This window comes from Xiphias gladius, chromosome 18 (assembly GCF_016859285.1).
Source record: "Xiphias gladius isolate SHS-SW01 ecotype Sanya breed wild chromosome 18, ASM1685928v1, whole genome shotgun sequence".
Taxonomy (NCBI): Eukaryota; Metazoa; Chordata; class Actinopteri; order Istiophoriformes; family Xiphiidae; genus Xiphias; species Xiphias gladius.
In genome coordinates this window covers 2,339,801-2,364,712 of record NC_053417.1, presented here as the reverse complement: position 1 = coordinate 2,364,712, position 24,912 = coordinate 2,339,801, and the positions used below count along the sequence as shown (strand labels likewise).

The window sequence follows — 24,912 nt, the reverse complement described above, 5'->3', positions numbered from 1 at the left end:
CTCCACACCCTCTGAGTTTTTCACTTTTCAGACTTGCAGTCTTCAAACCCAACTGACACTGACTCAAAGAATAACACTTAAGGACATTTATCAGACTACCACAGACAGCATCTGTGTGCACGGTTTATAAGCTATGCTCTCAGCTTCATAGTCCACGCCCTCATATTTGTAAACTGTGCTCTTGGATCCATGTGGTCAAACGACTTGGTTTGCCAGTGAAAAGCACAGTAAATACAACGATACACAATGAAAGCTGTAAAAGTCCAATGCACAAGTCAATATAGCATAAAATCTGACCTGAAATCTTGTGCTTAAACGACTTGGTTTGCATGTGAAAAGCACAGTAAATACAGCATTATACAATGAAACTATGGATCTTTTTGGTTCTCAGATGACCGGGGGGGGGGCTCCGATGCCACAAAAATAACACCACTAATTCAATGTAAGTGACTTACAATACCAAGAAACTTTTACCAAGCTGCAGTGTGTCAGTCAGTCTTGTTTATTACTGCTGGAGTTGGATGCTCCACTCCGACAGTGTCTTCGCAAATGAGTTCTGCCTTTCTAAAAACCCTGGCATATGCACACTGTAAATTGCCCAGGTGCTGCACTGCCCTCGTAGTGTAGTTGCGCCTTTCCGATGCGTGTTGCAATGCGTGTTGTCATAATTGATGATGTCGGTTACGTGGATGAGTCGCCCCAGCCATAACTGACTGTTGTTTAATATTTTCTCTGTTTGTGTTTCTCGAGCACAGCTCATCCAAAAAGCTTCACTTCCTTGGGTCCTTAATAATACACACGTGAAGTTTGAAGTCAATCCGGTGAACGGTCTTTTTCCATATATATATAAGCATTTGGTGTATATACTGTATAATACTAAATATATATGTATATATATATATATACACACACACACACACACACACACACACACACACACACACACACTCTCACACACACACACACACACACACACACACACACACACACACACAATTAGGTAAAATTCATACATTGCATGTATCAAAAGCAGTTCTCAGACTTTTCATAAAAGGTTTCTGTTGGAGCATCTCCACCAATGAAATGTGCAAAAAAGTAGCCACATTCAATTCCCAGAATCAGTGAGTTCTGGTCTTACATGTCATCATGTAACCTTTTATTCCAGAATATAACTCACTGATAAATGCCTTGATGATTGTGGGCTTAATTGTGCATGATGGATGAACAGCAACATTATTATAACTGATAAATTAAGACCAAAACAGACATATTAACGATGCTGTAGTAAATTGAAATTGTTATCAAGTTTAGGGCTGTTTAGGTTTTTGCAATGGTTAAATCACAGTAGAGTTAAGTAAAAATCAAACCTGACTCACAATATAAAGCTTCTTTTCATTAGCAGAAATAGAATCTAGGTTCTGCTCGTACTTTTTAAATGTCAGGTTGACTCTGTGAAAGGATCTTCATGTAAAGATTTAATGAAGGGAAATGAATGTACCTCACTTTAGGTGCATGGGAAACATTAATTACATTTCAAGACATGCTCAGTTTGCACAGTTTTTTGTGACCAGACCACTTAAACGCCCTGTAATTTTTACTGTACTTTTTCATTTAGTCTGAAGTGTTTTTCTGTTTTGGTTTTTAAAGAAAAAAAATGTTAATACTTTAATATGGAGTTTAACCTCAGCCTCTTTCTTAGTGGCTCTGAGACCCACATCTCAGTCACTGGCAGCATACTTTTTAAGTAATGAATATGTATGTATATGCATATATATGCATATATGTATGTCATATGTGTTGTAAAGTTGTGCCCCTGAGCAAGTTCTGTAAGTTGCTGTAGTAGCACAGACATGTTCATGAAAAATCAAAGATATCAATGCATTCAAGCACAACTCTGAAAAGCTCTCTTTGAACATTTCCTTTTTTTCATTTTGGACTGTCTTTTTGAAGCTCATCCTCCTGTTCTTTCTTCCCATTCTATTGAAATGAGACGTCACGTTCAGTGACAGCAAATCAGTGTGCTCCATGTAATAAATCTATTTGACCACAAAGCAAGTGTCTGACAAAACACAAAGATCCAAAATTCAAGCCTGACTAGAAAATCAATGTTGTCAATACGATACTTGCTCTGGTACTGGGTGAACTGTCCCCTGTCAGCAGTGGGAATTCCTCCTCATGATCACAGCTTCAACTCAGTATGTTCAGTGGCAGATAACTGACTTTACAGCTTGATAAGATTACGTGATTAAATTCCTTTTCTAGTGAAACCCCCACATTGTCTCACAACAACACTTCTGTACATTAGCTGAGAGCATCTCTCCAAATACAGACTTTTCCTTAGTGCTAGCAAACATGATTCATCATAAACTCTTCCAGGAGTGTAAAACAATGAGTGGATATTTCAATGGATATTTGGGGGAAATTGTTTGTGGATATTTAGGTGGTCTTTTTAACTTCTTTTTTCAGGATCCAGTCATGCCATCACAGGAGCCCCCTTCAGATGCTAAAAGCGAAGAGGTGGACCTTCCACCAGATGACACAGAGGACACAGATGGGAGTAAGACACTGAATCCTTTTTCTTCTTCTTTTGACAAGGGAGTAGAATGCAACCATTTTACTGGGTCCCGTTTTTTGTAATGTCTCAGATATATGATTTACAATCTCAGTATTTACTTCACATCTTCAGACTTGACTACTTGCCTGCATACTTTGTGTGTACCTGTAGGATTAAAAAGAGGACCCCTTCCAAAAGCGAGATGGCTCATCTAAAGGGCTTATCCCATAAATACACTAGGGAAAAATGTGAGCTGGATCATTATTTTCCAGTGTCAGAATAACTTTCTTGAAAACTTCTGACTTTGCTCAGTATAAACATAACTTAATGAATTGACACAGTTTGGCTGTGTCCCAAATCTACGCTAAATGTTATTTCTCAGCATTTTCTGTGTATGTAGTGTGCTCACACTGGAAAAGTGACTAAATACTCAAATCCAAGTCAGAGTTGAGACAAAAAATGCTTGATTTTTGAGCATGCTGATAAAAGTCATGTGGTTTGTGGTTAAAAAACAAAAACAAAACTCATTTGCTGTCGCTTTGTTAACTTTAATTATGAGTAGCTAACTACCAACATCAAGTATTTCTTTGTCATGTAAAAACAGTATACTTTTAAGATTAGTGTACTGTATATTGTATTTTGGAGTTCAGAACCCGTTTTTGACCTTACTTCACATCCCCCACTGTTTAAGTAACCCACTCTAACCCTAAACTGACTCTTGTTAATGCATAGTGTTCATTTATGGGGGCGTGCACAACCAAAGCTCTGAAGGAACAAAGGAATATAAACCGTCTAAATGGCTCACAGTAATCACACCTTTAACTTTCAAACTGGGGCCAGTTTCATAAAGATAGACTGACTGTGGCTTAGATCAAAAAAGTAGTCAGACTTAAGATAGATGTCCAAATTCATCCAGTGCATAAAGTTATCTTGTTCTTGACTATCTTAAGCAGAACTAGTTTGCCATGAAATTAAAACTTTTTTCAAATTAAAAAAGCATGGTGGTTGGTGGGACCATGCCAAACTTCTCAGCCCCATTCACCCCAGCAGAAAAGGTTTGCATTCTGGAAGACTTCACAGTTACAAGAACATTTTACTGTGAAAATTCAGTGTAGAAGCCAGTAAAATCAAATCTCAGCTGTGAGTTGACCTGTAGCAAAGCCCAGCTATGGTAGCGTCTTCATTTAGCAGGGCTCAGCACGTCTGTTAACTCATGAGTTAGGTCAAGATAGATTCCTTGATCAACTGAAAATGGCTGAAGATGTCCTCAATGCTGTATATTTCGAACAGGTTACTGTGGTTCTTCTCATTACTTGCTTCAGAGTATTGTCAACAAACCACAAAACCTGAGCCATCTTTCCTTTTTTTTTTCATTTGGGGCCACTGGTCAGCAAGTGTTACTCACTGTCACCATGAAAACATGGCTCTTAGTTCAGAATTAGGCTGGGGGTAGAGTCGCTAACTTTTTAGGATTTAAATAAGTCAGTGTTTATTTTTTTGAAAATTTCATAAGACTAATCTATGAGATGAAGGCTGGTCTAACAGTACAGACTTGACTCAAATCTCTTTGTGGAACACCCCCCCCCCGACTTGGTAGGCATTTACATTTGCTTTCTGTCCTGTCTTTGACAAATCCACAATCTGCTCCTCATATTCAAGTACCATGGCAGTGAAGCCTGTGTCACAGCAACAGCATCAAAAACACAAACATACATGACTTAACAAAGCCTCTGTTACTTTAAATGAGCAAAGGAAATAAAGAGCGATGAACTAATCTAAAAAGGGTTATGGCAGTAAATTTTTCTTTAGTTGTATATTTGAAGACACTATTTGTATCATATGTTCCATGCATAGTACAGTATATGCACAAGTGCGTGGCTACCAGAGTAGGATCAAGGAGCCGTCAGGGACTCTTGATGTAAATCCTGGAGGCCCCAGACAAATGAACAATTAAATGGCTACTTTTTTCACTCTAGACCCTGGTAGCTCAACCTCGCATTCACTGTCATCACTTATGTAACTCCAACTCTCAAGTGTTATCTAACTACATTACTGCTCTCTGATGGGATCCCATTGAACAGAGTCTTAAATCCTATTATAAGGAGACTGTGGACTGATCTGGTGGACTGTTTGCGGGTCCCTGATATGAGATACTCTGGGCACCCTCTGTGGAGTGACCTAGTTTGGTATTTCCTGTGGATAGCCAGACTTCATTCTGTGTACTCTACCTCCCTCTACTGGCCAGAAAAATAACAACATTTTAAATCATTAAGTGGTGATTCAATTCTCTTACATTGTAAGTGTTTCCAAATGATCATAATTCAATGACTGTCTGTATCTGTTTTTTGCAGTACCTTTTTTACCGCACAACTGTACAGTGGATAAAACAGAAGATGCAGATGCCGAGGTGAGAAGGGCTCTGAAACACTACAGAATTTACTTTGTCATTCATTTAATTGATAAGAGTCTGAAACTGTAATTTTCTTAGAGTTTATAAAATAATTATCCTTTCTTTTGACTGCCATCACAAGCTGAATTAATGTCTCCTTTGAATATTATACACACATTACGTATTTGGGAATACATATTTATTTTGACTGTGTCAATACACTCCTCTACCCCCTCCAGGACATCAAAGCAGTAGTGGATGGCATCGATGGCATTAAGCTGTCCCAGGGCCTGGCCCTCGGGCTGGGTGATTTTGACTTGATACGAGTGATTGGGCGTGGCAGCTACGCCAAGGTCCTTCTGGTTCGGCTGAAGAAGAACGAACAAGTGTACGCCATGAAGGTTGTGAAGAAGGAGCTGGTCCATGATGATGAGGTGAGACACTAAGTACACCTGGGATGTCAAGGATGTGAGACAGGGGCAAAGCTACATGCAAGGTACTTAGAGTTGGTTGATGCTGTACAACTCAGACTGACGGACAGACCAGATCAGCTCTATAGTGTGATCATGGTTACACCTGTCTCTACACCAAACAACAGTGCGCATAACTGTGTGAACGAATTTCATAAATCTACCATCAAAATAAACCATCTCTGCTCTTTTCTCAGAGTGCCATTTGCCAAGATGTCTTCATTTTTTCATTTAGTGAGTTTCATTTAGTTCATTTTCCTTCATTAACATGGACAAACAATAGAAACACTTAATGCAAGTGGTCAGCGTGTGAGATCATCACTTATCCACACAATTACAAAAAGGGATAGTGGCATTAACCTGAACCTGAGAAAACTTTGAGTGCTGATGATGATGAAGGAATATGACCTTTGCACAGTTACCTAACAACCTACTGGCATCTAATATTAAAAGTTAATTCTGGTATATGTAGAACTTGGGTGTTATTTTTTTAAATTATGTTTTGCCATTATTTCTATTGTGATAACATTGTACTCACCTAAGTAATTGCTGAGCTCTGCAAACACAAGGACATTGCTACAGGAAAGTCCAACAGGTCAAGAAACATGAGCAGTTATACTATCAGACAGGCTGTAAACAAAACAAGAAACAGTTTTGTTCCAGATTATATAAACAACTTTTTATGGAGGTAAAACAGAAAGTAAGAGCACCGGAAGTGTTGGTAATTTTACCATTTGGTTTAATTTTCTCTTCTAAATAAGTATGGCTAACCTGGTGGTTTTCGTACAACATGTGTGACTGCTCTTTGTCTTTCCCTGTTGATCTTGCCTCAGCTCCAGATAACTTGATGAGTTATTATGAGCTATTGTTGTTATTATTACTGGCGGGAATGGTGGCCAACTCAGAACCATCCTTTAACATGTGGGCTAAAGTAGAAATATGTGTTCAACTCTATAAAAGAAATCTTAAACATGTTCAGGTCATCTTTACATCGTGGTGCTATGTGTCCAGAAATTGATTTCAAAGGAAGAGCATAGACTGAAAAGTGCTAGTTTTGTTTTTAGCTGTTTATACACTTCTGTTTATTTCTGCAAATCTAAAGCAAACTGTACTTGCATCACAAGGCGCTTCCGCTCTTTTTTCCATTGGATTGCCTAGAGATAGATTTGGGACAAAGTGACATTACTGGATGGGTGATTCTTGTTGATAAATTCTGTCGACACACAGTGGTAGCATATACTGCATAACATACAATACCTATGGATTTCTATTTAAACCCACATGCTGGTGATATCAGGATATAACACTGTACTATTTCCCAGTCAATTGCGTCACTCCTCCAGTGCAGCAATTTAATCACGGTCACGTCCTAGGAGACACGACCAAGCTTCTATACCTTGACTGCTTTTTATATTGTATTCAGGAAGCATTCATTCATTGTTGGGTGAAACATGTAGAAATGTTTCAAAGATCATCAAGAGAAATGGGAGGACCTGGGCTAAATTTCAAGTGTCATAGCAAAGGGTACTGAATACTTATGTCAATGTGAAATTTCAGTTTTTCCGTTTTAATAAATGTGCAAAAAATTTCTAAAATTCAGTTTTTGCTTTGTCACTATGGGTTACTGAGTGTAGATTGATGAGGGAAAAATGAATTTAAAGGATTTTACCATAAAGCTTTATTGTAACAAAATGTGAAAAAAGTGAAGGGATCTGAATACTTTCTGAATGCACTGTATGTCTGTTTGCTGCCTCTGGTTTGTGCCACAGACATAAAATGATGTGATACTATGAGACCAGCCAATGTGTGTTGCACTGCTGGGTGGAACTCATGGAAGACACAAAAGGTGATGATATGTAAGGCTTCTGGACTGGTCCAGGATACATGAAAGGGAAATCAATTGGTCAAATGTGTTTTTTCGATGAGGAGATGAATTTTAAATACTTTTTGAATTTCGCTTTCATTGCATGTTCTTAGGCTTAGAGGATTGCTGGTTTTGGATTACACTGTCTATTTAATTGCTTTGACGTATAGAAGTATATTGCTTAGAAGTGTAATGTGAAGCGTAAAAGTTGGAGAGGGAGGATAGAAATAGAACAGTGAAAGATGGGGAGATGAGGAGATAGAAGGCAGGAATGAGTAAAAGGGAGTAAAAACGACTGAGTCAGAAACTTGTAGGAGCTTCTGAAAGGAATGAGGAAAAAAGGAATGGGACAAGAGCGGAAAACGAAGAGGAGGTGGAAATGACAAAAAAGTGGCAGAGAGCTTATGAATTGGAAAAAAAAGGCTTAGGTGGAAACAGGAATAAATGAGTGGTTGACTCACAGGAGATGATAAAATCCGGGTATAACATCTTTTTTGCAGTGATTAACATGACATGAAATTCATTTCAAAAAGGAAAGGTCTGCATAATGCTCTTATATCAGGAAATATACGGACATACATGTCATTCACATTTACTGTTTATTATTAATATGAATGTAGCTGGCAGAGTGTGGTGTTTCCTTATTTCCATGGGCTAAGAAAAATTTTATTCACAAGTGCACATAAAGAAGAACTTTTACAACACCATGGTTAGTCTCTTAAAGGGTCCGTTCACCCAAATTACAATGACATATTTTTACATTCCTCTAGTGATATACAGTCATGCAGATGGTTTTGGTTTTATTTATCCAGGTTTTTAAGATATGTCTTTTTGTGTCTTTCTTCCAACGAAATAGCCCCCATGAAACTTATTAATTGTGTGTTAATTGTGGGTTATCCAGAATAACCCACAGAATTAACAGTTCTTTGGGTTATTTTTCATTACTGTGAGTATCACAAAAAAAATTCCACTCACCTCCATTGTATTGGAATGAAGGCAGAATTCTTAGAGATATTTCTGGGGAAATGCACTTATTTGCTCAGTGATTAACATGTTGCATTAGTTCAATTTACACACAAACAGAAATGTACAACAGCTGTTTGCGGTTTTAGGGGGAATTACGTGTTGGAACTATTTCTTTTCAAACAACAGTTTATCCATCCGCCCTGCACTGCTGGATGCAGTGCATGCATTGTCTCTGGCTTTTACTTAAGTTGGTTGGTCATAATGATACCAAACCTAACGACCATACTGTAACAACAAGACTTCTGGAAGCTGTACACAGTCACTGCATCTGGCTGTTAAAACAAAAACTTTTTTTTTTTACATTTCTGTTTGTGTACAGATTAAACAAAGGAGCTACAATGTGTTAAAGACCGCAATTAAGTTCAGTGATTTCATTTTGCAAGGACACTTCGGGAAAAATGTAAATCATGTTTTGTTATTGGACACTGAAGAAGACCAACAGCAATAAGTTTATTGAAAAAAAAAAAAGATCCAAAGTGTGTGATCTGAGGCATTTTAATCATTTGTGTCTTTTGTAAAACATACAATCTTTACAAAATGATCTGAAAGCCACTTCACCTCTGCCCTGTTCACTATTAGAATACTAGAATGGCACTTAGTAGAGCACATACCTCCACCAAAGCAGATGTTAAGCAACATACACCAGACCTCAGAGAAAAAATTAAAATTCAAAGTAAATGATCCAGATCTGCCCCAAAAATTAATGGGTTCTTCCTTGGCCCATGCCCCATTCCTCCACCAAGTTCAGGTACAGTTCTGTTCAGTACGTTTTGCATAATTTTACTGATCGTTCTACAACCATCCTGCTGAAAGATAAATCAACAAACAAACCAACAAACAGACACGGTTGAAATATAATAATATAATATAATAATATAATAATAATAAAGGCAAGTCAAGTGTATTTATCTAGCACAGTTCAACTAGTGAAAGTGCGCTTTGTATAAATTGTACGATTAAAAGGAGTTACATGAGAAATTGTCACAGAGCTGAAATGAGCCTCATAAAAGAAGAGTGCTGAATCCTGTTGACACTGCTGTGTTGTTGGCATATAATGCAGCTAGATGGCACTATTGCTCAACATATACAGTAACTCCTTAAAAACAAACACAGACCAATGGGCTTATGGAGCCAGACAAGGATCACTGTCCAGAGCAACTGCATCATCTAGTATAGGCACAACTTATTCAGGACATCATAATTCACGCCTACACTTGCCTCATCAGCTTATAAAAATTTTTTCTTTTCCATACATAAACAATTCATACTTACACAGGGGTGACAAATTAAAGGAAAAACGGAAAAATGAGTGGAGAAACGGGATGACAATGTTCCCATCCAGTAAGGCACAAAGGGTCACTGAATGGTTTAATGAACCAGTTTGAACGCCTAGGGGAGATTATGGACTGACATGTTAGACAGCGCTTCCCACCACCATCATCAAAAACCAAATGAGGGAATATCTTTTGGAAGAATGGCATTTCCTCCCTCCAAGTAGAGTGCCAGAGACTTTTAGAATCAATGCCAAGGTGCACTCAAGCTGCTCTGGCGGCACGTGGTGGCCCAGCACCCTCCTAAGACACTTTATATTAGTTTTTCCTTTCATTTGTCACCCGTCTGTAAATCTAGTATTTAAAACCAAATTGTGATAGCTGCAGAACAAACAAATTTGATTCCATAACAAAAAGATTTGAGGAAATCATGATATCCCATTTTCATTTTTTCATTGCTATATTCATATACATTAATTGAATAATTCATCTTTGCAGTAGTCGAATGTGTTACATAAAACAAAGCTTGTAAGAGCTTTCCACAGACTGACTACATCCTAGGGAGATGAAATGACCAATAGGAGTGTTATGATGGCATATTCTTCATAATTATAAATTCCTCAAGTAGTAATGAGTTGACCAGAAGGAATTTTGTATCATGTGCACAATACTGTATCTCTATTGTGGTGTTATAAATTAACCATATGGTGTTCGAGCACAGCGTGGGGAGCTCAAAATTTAAACACACTCTGTTTTAGCTCACATTAAACATTAAATATCATCAACTTAATCATAGTTTAAATCAGCATAAAACATCCTCACCTCAGGCTAAACACTGCCAGCTCTCTATAATTGAAGTATGAGCAATTAAAACCACAGATGACTGATAATGATAATACACTCTGGCTATTCCAGAGAACTGATTTGTGAATAAAGATACTGTAGGTTTATAATTGTCTATTTTATGTATTATCCGTATATTGTGTCTGTATTTCATATCTTTTATTATAAAGCACTATGTGACGTCTGATTTAGAAAGGAGATAGAGGAATAAACTTTACCTTAGTTATATGTTAATGTATCACTAATTTTAATAATCCAATAACATAATATATAATATACAGTTACACTTTTACAACAGTTTGCAGGATTTTTACTTGTAGTTGTGTAGTTTTACTTTATGGAAAATTCAACTTGTTTAAAGCCATCATCACACCACTACTGAGGTTTATCTACTGTTTTATTTCACCTCAGGCATTACAATTTTAACTACAACCCAAAAATCAAGCAGGCAAGTATCCTAACATGACATTTTCCAAGGTATGATCACAATGAGCCGAATCAGGAAGTAAGATGTGGATTTGGCTTTTGGGGACAATTGCTTCAGTGTTGTCCTTTTACATTCCACACTTTGAACACATAGGGTTATAAGAAAAACAACTCTGTCTGGATGTCATTATCAAAAGGTTACATTGATTCTTCATTCATATCAAAGACTAACTGGTGGATGGTTTTCAAGACAGGCTTGGTGTTCGTCCTGCCCAGTTATATTTTGGCACACCATCCAAGGTCCATCCACTTAATTCGGACAGTCCAAGGAACAAACAGTCTCAGGATAATCCTGCGTGAGAGGAGTATTTTCTGGGCTAACTACTTTTTTTATGTGTGGTTTGGTCTGTCTATATCTGTCAGAGAAAGTCTATTGATCAGACAAATTAATTGTTAATTGTTCTTCATGCCATCTCTGTCTCCATCTGTCTCCCCTCATCTCTACAGGATATCGACTGGGTGCAGACAGAGAAGCATGTGTTTGAGCAGGCATCCACCAATCCATTCTTAGTAGGACTCCACTCCTGTTTCCAGACAGAAAGTCGGTAAGAGCATGATAAGTGCTGATACTTTGTGAGAGCTCACACCTATATATAACGCCAATACATTTCAGTTAAAGCTCACAGCATCTGACAGTAATTTCTACAAATATGAAATATTATATACTTTCTAATGATGGTCTGCTCTTCATTAATGGATACGGTTGGTGTATTTTTTTATCTTTTCATAATCATCAACAAATCCCATGGAAATTAATTCCTCCTGTTAAGTATTGTGTAGAAAAAGGCTGACATCCTATGACTTTGTGTCATGGAACTCCACTGTAGTCCTATAACTATTGTGAAGAAAGGAAAGCTCTGCATACTTCTGTCTATTGACATTTCACAATGATGCAAAACATTTAGTCACTAGGCCTTCATTGGGGCAAATGTTTGACAAAGGGGAATCTCAATTTCACTGTTGTAGTTCCCTATAGCCAAATACATAGAAAACTCCACAGATATAAGATATCACATAAACTCAGGCTATCAACATCCTGATAAAATGTGTATTTTAATATAATTACGCTATGAATGGATTATATTAATGTACTCCAAGGTCATTGTTTCTGCACTTTAACAGTCTTCCTGATGTTCCTTTCCCTTTTATTACTTCTTGTACTTATTTGGATTATTTTGATCTCAGGATTGCTTTCTGCATGATTTACTCTCACTTTTTACCTGCATGAAAAAGAACAGGTGTTCTTTGTTTGATGTCATTATAAATTTTGATAATCCTTTTTGTCAAACATTTGCCCAGGATGAAGGTTTCATGACCAAAAGCTTGGCTTTATTATTAAATACTTGCCATGGAGGTGTGCAGAGCACTGAGTTCTACGATCTTCTCTAAAGTATGTCCAAAAACTATTAAAACACATAAACGAGCCATATAATACAGTCAACAATTAACATTAAACATATGTACAGTGGACATAACAATTGTAGTTTGTTCCTTTCATCTCGTGAAACTAGCAGAAAAGTGTAAACACTGAAGCACAAACCTGACTGAGCTCAGTGACATCTGCATGAGATGAAAAATGTAGTTTTGGTATTTCAAGAAAAACAGCACCAGCCATTTGTATATGCAACATTTTAATGTCATTGGAGCTCTGTGGTACAGAGGCATAAGCTATATCAGGCTACAAAGACAATACTTGTTAGTAGGATTCATTGTTGGTTCTGGTCTCTTTATTGTATTTTTTCAGGAAAAAAAATTAACTAACGTCAGCCGTTAATTCCCTCTAGCACTGATTCTATTGCATTTATTAGGGACCTATGAGTCAAGACATTTTTGTCGTAAGAAATGTATTTAAAGATACAGAATATGTCCTTTCAAGAAACAGGTTAATTTAAATCAAAGAGACATAGGCAGACAAAGCACCTGTCCTATTTTATATCTAGTATACTTTCATAAAGACCCTTTGTATCTGCAGAACATGTTGTTATGTATGTATATTTTTCACATTTAACATTTTTCTGAAGATCCTCTGTTAAACAATATCAGTGGTAAACTGATGGATTTTCCCATTATGCTCTGGTTTCCAGCTTATTTCTGGTGATTGAATATGTGAATGGCGGGGACTTGATGTTTCATATGCAACGACAAAGGAAGCTCCCAGAGGAACATGCAAGGTAAACGTCCAGATGTTCTTAAGCAATCTTAACTACTATCAGGGTTGCATGTAAAAGTAGCATTTTTAAACATATATAAAGTGAAATGATTTTTCCTTTTGCTGTTCTGAAATGTTCAGACTGAAAAATATCAGGATCAAGTTGAGGTACTACAGTGAGACCTCAAGTAATGGGCTGCATGACTTGGGCATGACATACAAGTGGGTGAATTTACAAATGGTTCTTGGCTAGTTGACATGGCACAGTCAGATGGCTACACAGAAAACACATCTGTGCTATTTGGGTTGACAGACTGAACTTCCTCCAGATGGGTTCCTTTGTATTTCACATGATGGTATTATGTGAAGGACAGAGTGTGTGCACTGTAGTTGTTGTCTTTGGTTAGAACAAAAACCATCAGTTTCATGAAAGCATCTTGGAGTTTTCTGTTATTGGACAGCTGGATTGTGTGTGTATGGCTGAAGATGCTTTTATATTCACATTCTTTGCATTCAGTCTAAAATGATCCTCAACAGCATACTTCCTCTAAGTACTCCTCACAAACGAATGCTTAATGGCAAGCTTTAGCAGCTCCTCATGGACGTGGCAATGTTGCCGAAACCAACTTAACACTTTTTTTCCACCTCTGAGAAATATAATGAGCACTCATAATTCATTGTGCCTGTCTACTTCCAGGGCACTCCAACTGCGGCTCTGATAAATGCTGGTTCAAAGGCTGGGTAATTTACAGAGGCACCGTTGGGCCCCAATCGGCCCCTGGAATCTTTGGTATTTTGGAGACGGTGGCTGTACATATGCAAATCAGCATGTTAATCACTTATAATGATTGTACATATTCATGAGCAGTGCTCTTGGAGAGAGCCCTGCTGCATTCCCCTGTGCAGTGGGGGAGGCGGGCTGGTGGCCGATGGATGGTGCTGCTGATAGGACGCAGCTTCTATCAGTCTGATGCCAGCAATGAAACAACGGTGTACAATGAGGTCTGTCACAGTAAAAACATGGGATTTGTGATTTCTCTGTCAAATGTCACTCCAATACAGTCTTTTCCTCAGTGTTTGACAATCTTGGATTTACAGCAGGCTGACACAGCAGAGGCTCATCGGTGTTAATGAAGGCTTATCACCTAGAGACAGAATACACACTACCTACACATTGGGAGGAGTCATGCTACTGACTCACCAAAGATGCACACCAAGTACATCTAATCACTGGTAAAGCAATAGGGTGTAAAGGGTAAAGTTCACTTTAAACATGTTTATGTTTACCACGATTAGAATATTCTCATTAACATAAATGAAAGACCTTTATACTTCCGAACTCATTGATCAATTAGAAATAAACAAATGTGCTCCATGTGTATTATATATTTTTGTATTTCTGTATTTTGTTCGTTTACTTCATATCAAACCAAATACAGGGTCCAGGCTTTAAGAAATTACAGAAGCAAAGGGACAGAACATTTCCCATTGTTTAAAAAAAAGCCACATAAGAACCCCCTAGAGGCTTTATTGTTCCTTACATCCACACTGTAAAGGTGTTGGACAGAATGAACAACAAACTGGTGAATTTTGCTTTTCTTAGAAGTTTGCCAGTAGGGGCTCCCAATGTCAAGATTTTTGTGAGTGTGGTAGTAGCATAAAAGCCATGGAGTTGATAAAATCAAGTGGGTTCATTACTTTTCTGGTATGTGCTGTTTGTGCTCAGCAGATTACTTGGTAATCTGTTATTAGGTCATAGGGATAGCTTGACATTTTATCCTGAGGGTGACACTAGAGGAAAGATCATAGATTGTTCAGAAAGGAAAGGGTTCATCCTCTGGAGGCATGAATGTGCTAAACAACCATGAGAATCCTCTCAATAAGCTCTTTCCAGACATTGCATCTGTAACATTGCTGATCTTCTGTGTTTATTAAAGAAATGACTTTTTGGCATTCAGCCATAGGTCTCTGTTGCATAAATGCTCTGCAATAACTTTATTCAAACATGACAGGAGTGTTATGGGTAGAGATGCAGTGCTCACAAGATATTTGTCACCTGGAGTGACACAAGATGGTACAAAGCCCCCTTCTCCTTTATTACAACCACTGCAAATCTATTGAAAACCAGTGAATTGGAAAATAGGAATATCAAAATTTAATATTTTACAACTTAAAAAGATTTGAATCACTGTTTATCTCTCTAGAACACTGAGTATTATGGTTATTAATTTTGTACTGTTACATTATTATTATTGTGCTTTTACATTAATTGGACGACTCTCATTTCATGCATGTACTGTGCTGGAAATGTTATAAATATTTTATTAGGTCCAACCTTCTTAAAATTGCCATTCTTACTTTTACTAAACAGTGGCTTGGGTGCTTTGATACATGAAACTAACACAACAAAATCTGTAGCCCTACCAAGGCCTATAGATTATAGGTGGCTTGGTGGTGGACAGGTCAGACATGTCATTCTCTGCATTTCTCCTTCACAGATTTTATGCTGCTGAAATCTGTATCGCTCTGAACTTCCTGCATGAAAAGGGCATCATCTATCGTGATCTGAAACTGGACAACGTTCTCTTGGACCACGAGGGACACATCAAGCTCACAGACTATGGCATGTGCAAGGTAAGAAATTGATTGATTTTTTCCAGTAGACTGTGTGGACAGATAGCGTAGTGTTATGAATAATGCAGTAGATCAGTATTGACTGGAATTACTAACAGGGCCTCTGTCCTTTTTTTCCACCATTCATGTTTTTGCATTTATTGTATCTTCCACACTCGTCTATCTCTGCAACCACTGTTCTCTCAATTGCACTTCTTTCTCTTTCTCTTTTTCTTCTTTTTCTTCTACCCAGGAAGGGATCAGACCAGGTGACACCACCAGTACTTTCTGTGGAACACCCAACTACATTGCACCTGAGATCCTCAGAGGAGAGGATTATGGTGAGTACAGGAGTCACGCTGGGTTGGTTCAGTCCACGTACAAACACTGATGCCAACAATCATATTTTTAGTTTGAGGCTACTAATAGTTGGTCTTTAAAGTTTCAAGAAAAAACAATGAAAGATGGACTTAAAATTTCAGGAGGCAACACAGGGCTTTGGTAGCTCAAAGATCAGTGAATGAACCAGCCTCAGTTAGTGATATAATGGATATACTGATGTGGTGGGAGAAAGCAGGCCTGCCAAGTGTTTTTCATGCTACATGTATCTGAATGAATATCATGTCTTATTGTGCCCCCTCAGGCTTCAGTGTAGACTGGTGGGCTCTGGGCGTGCTGATGTTTGAGATGATGGCTGGGAGGTCCCCATTTGACATCATCACCGACAATCCTGACATGAACACAGAGGAGTACCTCTTTCAAGGTGAGACAGAAGAATTTAACAGTACACAGGGCTTATACTTGTAAGCTACACACTGCAAGATGAGCTTTCATGGCACCACTGTGTAGGGAGGAGGGCTTTGAACTGGCGAAAACCACTTGTCATTTTTGAAACCCAAAAACACTGGGACAACAACAAATGAAAACGTTGAATTTTTAGTGAACATTTTCACATATTGTTTACGAACAACAGTTGTTATTTGTAATATTTAGGATTTAATTTTAAGTTATTAGGCACTGTTCTTTCTCGTAAAAGCAACATTACCAAAAACATATTTTTCAAAAAGATATAAATTCTCAAGTAATGGCTGGCTCTGAAAAAAGTGCCTCTATTGAAAGGGTTCATTCTTTGGGGTGGAACAAATGAGCTTTTTAAATTTTGTGAGCGTCTGCCCACTGGAAATGGAAAATTCCAATTACCTGTGAGTATCCTCTAGAGGTAGGGTCAGGTTGGCTAGCAAAATGTTTTTTAGAAGGTTTAATCATCTAGAAATCACAAATTTGACCATTTTCTAAGGATACAAAGTGTCATGGAAATCTGGCCATTAGTCTACAAAATACAAGGAAATGTTGGCCTGATGGTGGCGCTGAAGGAACTATTACGGGGTCACCAGATAATTTGTAGTCTTCCTCAGGGGACCCTAAATACCAAATCTCATAGCAACCTTGCTCTGACATATAGACTGATTGACCAACACGCAGGTTTGCTATAATTAGGCTATTGTGCTAGCTAGGCAAACAAGACTTTACAGCTGCGCTAGCAGCTCTGTGATGTTGTATTCTGGGTAAATGTTGACATCAGAAAGGTTCACATGCTGATGATTAGCAGGTACAGTATAATGGCTACCATGTTCACCATCTTAGTTTAGTGTGTTAGCTTGCTAACATTTGCTTGTTAGCTTGTATTTTTTACCCTCCTTCTATATTGTCCTATATCTGTCCCTGTTTCATCAACAGGAATGTACCTAGTGTCTAATTACATTCTCTATGGTTAAAGGGATTGGTAGTATAGAGGAGTAGTGGGAAATCAGTTATGAATATTGGTAGCACATGGCAGGGTGGTTGGTGCCATTTAAACAAAAACATGTTAATTTAACTCTTCGTGACACATAACTGACAATCTGAGAGTGGGTAAAACAGATTCCATTAAATTGATCCAGGCTGTAAAGGATTTTAGTTTGTGTAAATCCAGACTTGGATGGGTATGATACGCTCCATTAAAATGGAAGAATCTCTGAAAAAAAAAGGGCTTATTTTATTTCTCTCAAATGTTATTTAGTTTTAGTTTGCTGTTTTGTTTATGTCTATGACCATTTGAGTCTGCTTAATGGCATGTACAGCATATATCATACATACTGTATATCATTGTGATATATCACATTAGTGACATACAATGGTATGAGAGCCTGAAAGCCCGATAACGCCACGAGAAACAATAGTTAGAGAAGATACATTCATACTGTTTCTTTTGGTTTATTTCCTGTTGATAAAAATGTTTGTCCTGTGTGTTTATTTTCCTCTTTGTCATTTTGGAAATTCATGTATCTCCATCTTTTTTTCCACCTTGAAAATCTGATTTTGTGATTTATGTGGTTCAAATTCAGGGGACAGATTACATGGTCTGTTAGAGGTTGAGAAAATTCTACCACCGGGCTAATTAAACTCTTTAAATCCCATAAGATGAGTGCAAACTGCATGGTGTCCTGGCTAAAAAACAATCTAGTTTTTATGTCTTAAAGGATGATGAGATTGTGACAGCTGGCTGTATCTACATGGATCTCACTACCTAAAAGTTGACATAATGCTGTTACAGTATGTTTATTGAAGAAATTAGTTAATATTTGAGAATTTATCTTATGATGTACTGCTGCATACACATGCTGTAATGAATGCTCCTCCACCTCACGTGAACTGTGGAAAATCTGGCAGTACATCATGGCCTCTGTTACAGATGAGATTTAGGATGCATGTGTGGAACAATTAAGCATTTCTTCATTAGTTGGCAGCTGATGACATTTTCATCTGAACTGGGATGGCACCAAATAACCACACTGAGGCACCTGATAGAGCAGGTCTTTGTCTGCAATCAGTCAAACTGCAAAGTAACTGTTAGAGTTACAATATGAGGAAATATCACCCAAAACCTACTGTTTTATGAGCACATTTCCTGTTGGTGGAACATTGTTATTTTAATATTATAAGGAGATGGATGTAGACATCTAAAGGCCAGTGGTTACTTCTCCTTGGAAAGCCTCACATAGCAAAATGAGCTGAGGGAAAATGACCACAGTCTGAACTAATGCTTACATTTGTTTGGACTAGAGCTTACATTTGGGTCTTTCTTAGTGTGCTGCTACCTTTTTTGTAAAGCATAGACTGTAGTAAAGAATGAATGTAGCATATGTGATATCCCCTATGTTTTTAAAAGGAGTGTTGATGCATCAATTTGTTTTTCAATGTAATCAGCGCTCATGAATGAGGGTCATTTATGACATTAGCGTGGATGATTCTTTTATACTTGTACAGATTTTGATTATAATTCTTTTTTGTTTTTTTCTTTTCTGCTTCCTGACAGGAATTGAGGCACACAAAGTAATGTTGCAAATCTCAACATTGCACACGTCTATTTGCAAGCCTCTGCAACCTACAGTTACCCATAACACCATTCTCAGTGTAGTCCTGCAGAGAAATTTACCTGTGTCTTTTAGAGAACCATAATTTCAACCTTTCATGCAGACAGAGAAGAAAGTTCCAGAAGTAACAGGATGTATTGCCCTCTATGGTAAATCTTATCAGTACCAGAACTCAGCACAATAAGAGAATACCTGTAAGTAATATTACCGTGCCAACCGAAACAACATAAATGAGATAAGCTCAGAGTGGCTTGGAACAAAGAGGAACCCATATAATATTATTATTCTATTTGCATACATTTTTCCTCAATCCATATGGTACTGCTCATCCCCCCATCCCTCCTCCTTCGTCTATCAGACCCGCACAGTCCTCTAGGACAGAAATTCCTCCATACTACAGTAGCCTCATGTGACGCAGAATGTCTCTGCTGTGACTGTCAAGAGCATTGTGTGGCATCATGGCTAGCATCTGCCACTAGTACCATCCTCATCGTGGTCTTACTGGTAGAGCACCAGGTTCCTGGATGAGTGCCTGCCAATGGAAACCAGCCCTTTCACTATAGGAGCCACCCAGCCATATGCCACCTAGCTAGACCCTGTGCTAGGCCCTGCTTTGGGAATCAGTGCTCCACATGCCAACCCCATAGCTTTAGACAGACAGAGAGAGACTGGCAAAAATTCAGTGGCAACACCAGCCACAAGGTGGGATTCACATTAAAAAATCAACAGTTTTAATATCTGAAATATAAAGGAAACAACTGCTTTGGGGTGTCCCTTTATCTACTGAGTAATGGTTTAATGGTAACACTGTTTTAAAATGACCTCTTAGTGTTAAAAAATATTTCTTGATCTTGGAAACAGAGGTTGACCAAAAAAAAGCAAAAGCCTTTTCCAGAAGTTTCAACATATCTCAAAGTCTTCGTCAGGTTGGTAACAGTCGCACCAATGTATCGATTGGACTTGGTTGGAATAAACATTAGACTGCCTTTTCATGTCACCGTTTTGTACCAATAGCCAATATTTATTCAGCTGTTATGATGACGAGCATCAGAGAGGAAGTTGTGGAGCATGATCAGGTTTTTTTGTTTTGGGTGTAATTTTTGATATATTGCACATTTAGAGGATGTATCTTTAATGAGATGAGCCACAGATGAAAAAAAATGACATTCATTTCAGAAGTGGGGGGACACAATGAAATTAAAAAAGAGATAATTGTGCTTAATTAGAATTATTGCTGTTTCTTGCATTTACATAGTATTACAGACAAAAAAATAAGAAAAACATTTAGAGATGAGGTCCTTTGTCTTCTTTTCATCCTCACAGGCTGCATACATCCTAAACGACTTCCACCAAGAAGATAGGGCATGCCTGTAGAATACAATACAACACAAACTTTATTGTCCACCAGAGTGGACATTTTTATTTGGCTAACTGAAACATAATACCAGCACAAGAACATGAAACTTAAAAAAAGTGAGATATGGAATAAACAAGCTGCAAAGAGGCAAAATAACAATTCTGACCCTGTAGCCTCAGAGGCAAAACCTGGGTCAAAAAGGGTCTGCTAAAGCTTATTGCTGTGAGTGAAATGTAAATAAGACAACATGGATGAGTGTATCAACATTTTGATCAGCACCTCTGTCCTTTACATTATGGCAGCCCGACAGTAAGAGAACAGTGTTTAAAGAGATGAAATGACACTTGGTCAACTTGGTCCTCTCCTCTGTTTGTACAGCAGTTCTCATTAAAGAAAATGTGAACTAATTGCTTGAATTAAGCATGTTTCACAATTCTTTGCTTTACGCATTTGTGTAATTACTGCACTTTCACTGAATATAAAATGTGTACATAACGTTTGGTTCACCAGCCGAACTGGGAAATTCTGGGTTCTCATCCCAAGTGAGTAATTTAACAGCTTATCAAAAATTATGTGTCTGTTACTGCAATAATTATCCAGAGATGGCTAGTGTTTATAGAGAGCATACTGTACATCATGTTATCAACATTTTCCCCAAATGTCTACTCTGATGTTTTTGGCACAGCAGCCACTTATCCTACTCTGAAATGTTAGATTTTGATGGGGAGTAACCACAGCTGTGCAAGAACGCACAGTGGTAACATTACCATGAACTGAGATGGAAAAACAGACTTTGGTCGCCTCAGAATGGCGCGCTAATGTGTGATACAGCACTGCATCTGTGGATTTAGGTTTTGAAGGAAAATTTATTTTTTCAGTGTTTTTGTTCTTGTTAGTATGACAGTGTTGAGCTGTGGGAGTCTCAAGGCCGTGTGTAGACCATCAAAAATGAGTGAAAGAACAGAATAGTGTCCTCTGTATCTTCTCCCTTCCTTTGACTCCCACATAGCAGACATGGTCACCTACAGAAAGGGTGGATTATGAATCATCCTCCTCCCTACTCACGATTGTCTTTTTCATCCCCCCTCTCTTTTTTATTGCTGTCTTTCTCTTTTTGCCAACAGTTATTCTTGAGAAGCCCATTCGCATCCCAAGGTCTCTGTCGGTGAAAGCTGCCAGTGTGCTCAAGGGCTTTCTAAACAAGGTGAGAGGAGTCCATTCCCAATCAGCCTTCTCTCTCTCTCTGTGTCCGTGTACACTGCTGCTCAGTCAAATCATTGCCAAGATATTGGGCTTCGTTATGGACAGCCTTTTTATTTCGCTCAGACTGACTGAGTGTTTCTCAGCCTTGGGGTCCGAACCTGACTTTTGGTCACTTGATATGCAGAATGGGTCAAGGAACAAGAATAAGATAAATTGCTATTTGTTCATATATATGTAATTAAAAAACAAATGAAATAGATTTGAAATGTTTTAGCACTTTTATATGGTCCATGTTTATGTTCCTGAAAATAGTATACATTAGTATGCCATTCTCAAACGGACATGACAATATCAATCTCTAATTATTGAGATGAGAAAAATCTGCACACTTGATGGAATAATTCAACAATTTGGGAAATACACTTTTTGCTTCCTTTCCAAGAGTGAGATAAAAAGATCAATTTCAATCTCCTGTCAATGCCATCAGTACAAAGATAGAGCAGAGAGCAATTAGCCTAACTTGGCATAGCATTGAGCATAAAAACTGAAGGAGAAATGTAAAAAATATGGTTTTTGGTTTTAGGGTGAGTTGCAAACTGTTTCCTAACAAACAACAGTTGATCCATCTATGTGCTTCTGTGCAGCATCTTCGCTGGTTGTCTGGCAGCCTTACTGTAATTCCCAGACGTCACTGTGCCCGACTAAAAAATATATCCAGCATGTAACTAAATTAGAGAGCTGTAGATGTTGTGGTAAGTTTCCCCCTGCTTCCAGTCTTTATGCTATATTACCCTGTTACCCCACGTCCTGTGTGTACTTAACACACATGAAATTGATGTCCATTTGCACATCTCACTCCCAGAAAGAAAACAAATAAGTATATTTAACAAAATGTTATCACTAGACATAATCTCTATGATGGATTAAATTACCGGTCTGGTGATAGTCACTATTTTTCTTATAGTCAACAAATGATATCGAAAATATCAAAACCAACAATGAACTGATCAAACTGTAAAGCACTTTGGATAAAAGAACTATGTAAATGCAGTCCATTTACCATCTTATTCCTCTGTGCCATAGAGCTCCATAGTTATCTAAAAACTATTATACATGTGAGCCATGTACTGGGTGACATGTTCCTTCATTACCAAGAACACACACTCTTCAGATTATTTTGAATTAAACCAACAAGCATCGTTCTACTGCTACAAATACTCACTAGAGAAAACCATATGTGGATTAATCTGCCATTCAAAAATAGTACCCAATAAATGCAGTAGTTTGAGTAATTTTGATTTAAAACTGCAGTAGCCAGCTCAGGAAATTACTGAGCCTTTTTTTAAAAATTATGTATTTTCTCTCTGCAGTAGGAGTCAGTGGGATTGGGGCTGAGAGCGTCAGACAGGGTAGAGAAGTCAGAAATATTGAGAGAGAGACTAACAAATAGTTGGTTTTAGTCTTTTCAAAGGTTTTGTTAAAAAAAAAAAGAAAACTATAGAATAACACCAGACTTGTCTTTTCATTCAAGCAAGTTTTAAGTCTCTGCTTTTATACTTTAGTAAAGTGAATAAAAAAATAATTGCCTGAAACAAAAAAACATTCAAAATTCTTAAAATCTACATATTGGAAAAGGGTCAGCACAAGTGAACTGTAGGAAATTAACTACAACCTGTAAAAACACTGGTTTGGCCCTTTAAGAAATGTATTGATCTTTTTAAATGTACATATGTATAATGAACCATTAACACATTTTTCCATGTGTATATTTGAGACAGTGCGTGTTTATGCATTTCAACAAGTTTTCATGTGTGCAACATGTGAGTGCATGAGAGTATTTCTCTTCATGCAAATAGCCTAGTGGCTTTTTACATGCCCTTTGTAAGTCATCACTGTAATTGTTGTGATGAAAAAAAGTACAATCCAAAGTAAGGAGTTAGAGGGGGAGATTTACACATACACATGCAGTGCAGGATGAATGATCTGGAGTCAACATTATTACTAATTGTCCACATGGCATTTGTTTCATTCTCTTAAGAGCTGTATAACATCTGGAATATAAAGAGAAATACAATTTTTTGACATAGTCCCCCCCTGGACTTAATTACTGTCCACATAATATAGAATAAACCTGACAGTAAGCCTGCATTATCTACATCTAAATGCTAAATTATAAAGAATAATTTCACACTACTAGAAAATGCAGTTGCTTCTGCTGACGTTCCTGACCAGCTGTTTTGGTCCCAACAGGATCCTAAGGAGCGGCTGGGTTGCCAGGTCCAGACGGGCTTCACAGATATCAAGTCACACACATTTTTCCGCAGTATAGACTGGGACCAGGTAAGAGCTGACTGAGGAGAGGGAAAAACATCCTGTTATAATTCATTCAGTTGTTGTGTACTGTGGTCATTTCAGGTTACATTTCCATCACAAACGTTACAATAAAATATACGCTTTAATCGTTCAAAATGTGCACATTCCATGACCAAAACAGAGCAGGGATAAAAAAACAAAAAAAACAAAAAAAAAACTTATATATAAAAATATATTGATGACATACACATAGTAGATGGTCTGATATGACAACCTTTTGCCAAAAAATTTGAGCCATCAGGAAAAACACATATACAACCAACAACACTCCGCCAGTGTTAAGAGAAAAAAAAAAAAAGGTTTGCGACCCTTTTTCCATGACGAAAACATGATTAAAACTAAATCAAAAATAACCTTTGAAAACTAAAACGATAGAATTTATTTAAATTTTAGTCAATAAATAAATAAATGCAAAATGTCATTCAATGACCTACGCATGTTTGTGAAGTCATATGCTGTATGCTCCTAATTGGTAAAACATTATCCCCAACTCCCTTGTCCCTGCCAGTATTGTTAACTAACACAACCAGTTGTTGGAAGGAAAATAATGAATGAAAATCAGACAAGAATCAGCAACAAAAAAGCTGGGACAAACAAACAGGCAGAGCTGAAAGCTGTCATTTCTTAAAAATGTAAACTAATGTTAACAAAAAATATATGTATCATGTTAACGTTACCTTCAGTTAATGTTGATTGCATGATTAATTAATTAATGAACCATCTACTTTATACACTCACTGAGGACTTTATTAGGAACACCGGTAGACAGAAAAGCATCTCAGAAAGCAAAACATGGTGAACCTTGAGGCAGATGAGCTACACCAACAGAAGACCACATTGGGTCCCACTCCTGTCAGCGAAGAACAGAAATCTGAGGCAATTTCAGTATATGACTTAAGGA

General features: G+C 37.7%; 1 protein-coding gene across 2 annotated transcripts in view; it reads left to right on the top strand.

Annotated features, from left to right (window-relative positions):
- prkcz (protein kinase C, zeta) overlaps positions 1–24,912 on the top strand; it is a 125,206-nt gene that overhangs the window by 73,086 nt on the left and 27,208 nt on the right. For both annotated transcript variants that reach the window (XM_040152463.1, XM_040152464.1), the window contains exons 7-16: positions 2,467–2,557; positions 4,906–4,961; positions 5,183–5,377; positions 11,351–11,448; positions 12,988–13,074; positions 15,551–15,686; positions 15,919–16,006; positions 16,309–16,428; positions 21,560–21,639; positions 23,889–23,978. In XM_040152463.1, coding sequence (XP_040008397.1) covers positions 2,467–2,557; positions 4,906–4,961; positions 5,183–5,377; positions 11,351–11,448; positions 12,988–13,074; positions 15,551–15,686; positions 15,919–16,006; positions 16,309–16,428; positions 21,560–21,639; positions 23,889–23,978 — 1,041 coding nt within the window. The remainder of the gene's footprint in view (positions 1–2,466; positions 2,558–4,905; positions 4,962–5,182; positions 5,378–11,350; positions 11,449–12,987; positions 13,075–15,550; positions 15,687–15,918; positions 16,007–16,308; positions 16,429–21,559; positions 21,640–23,888; positions 23,979–24,912) is intronic.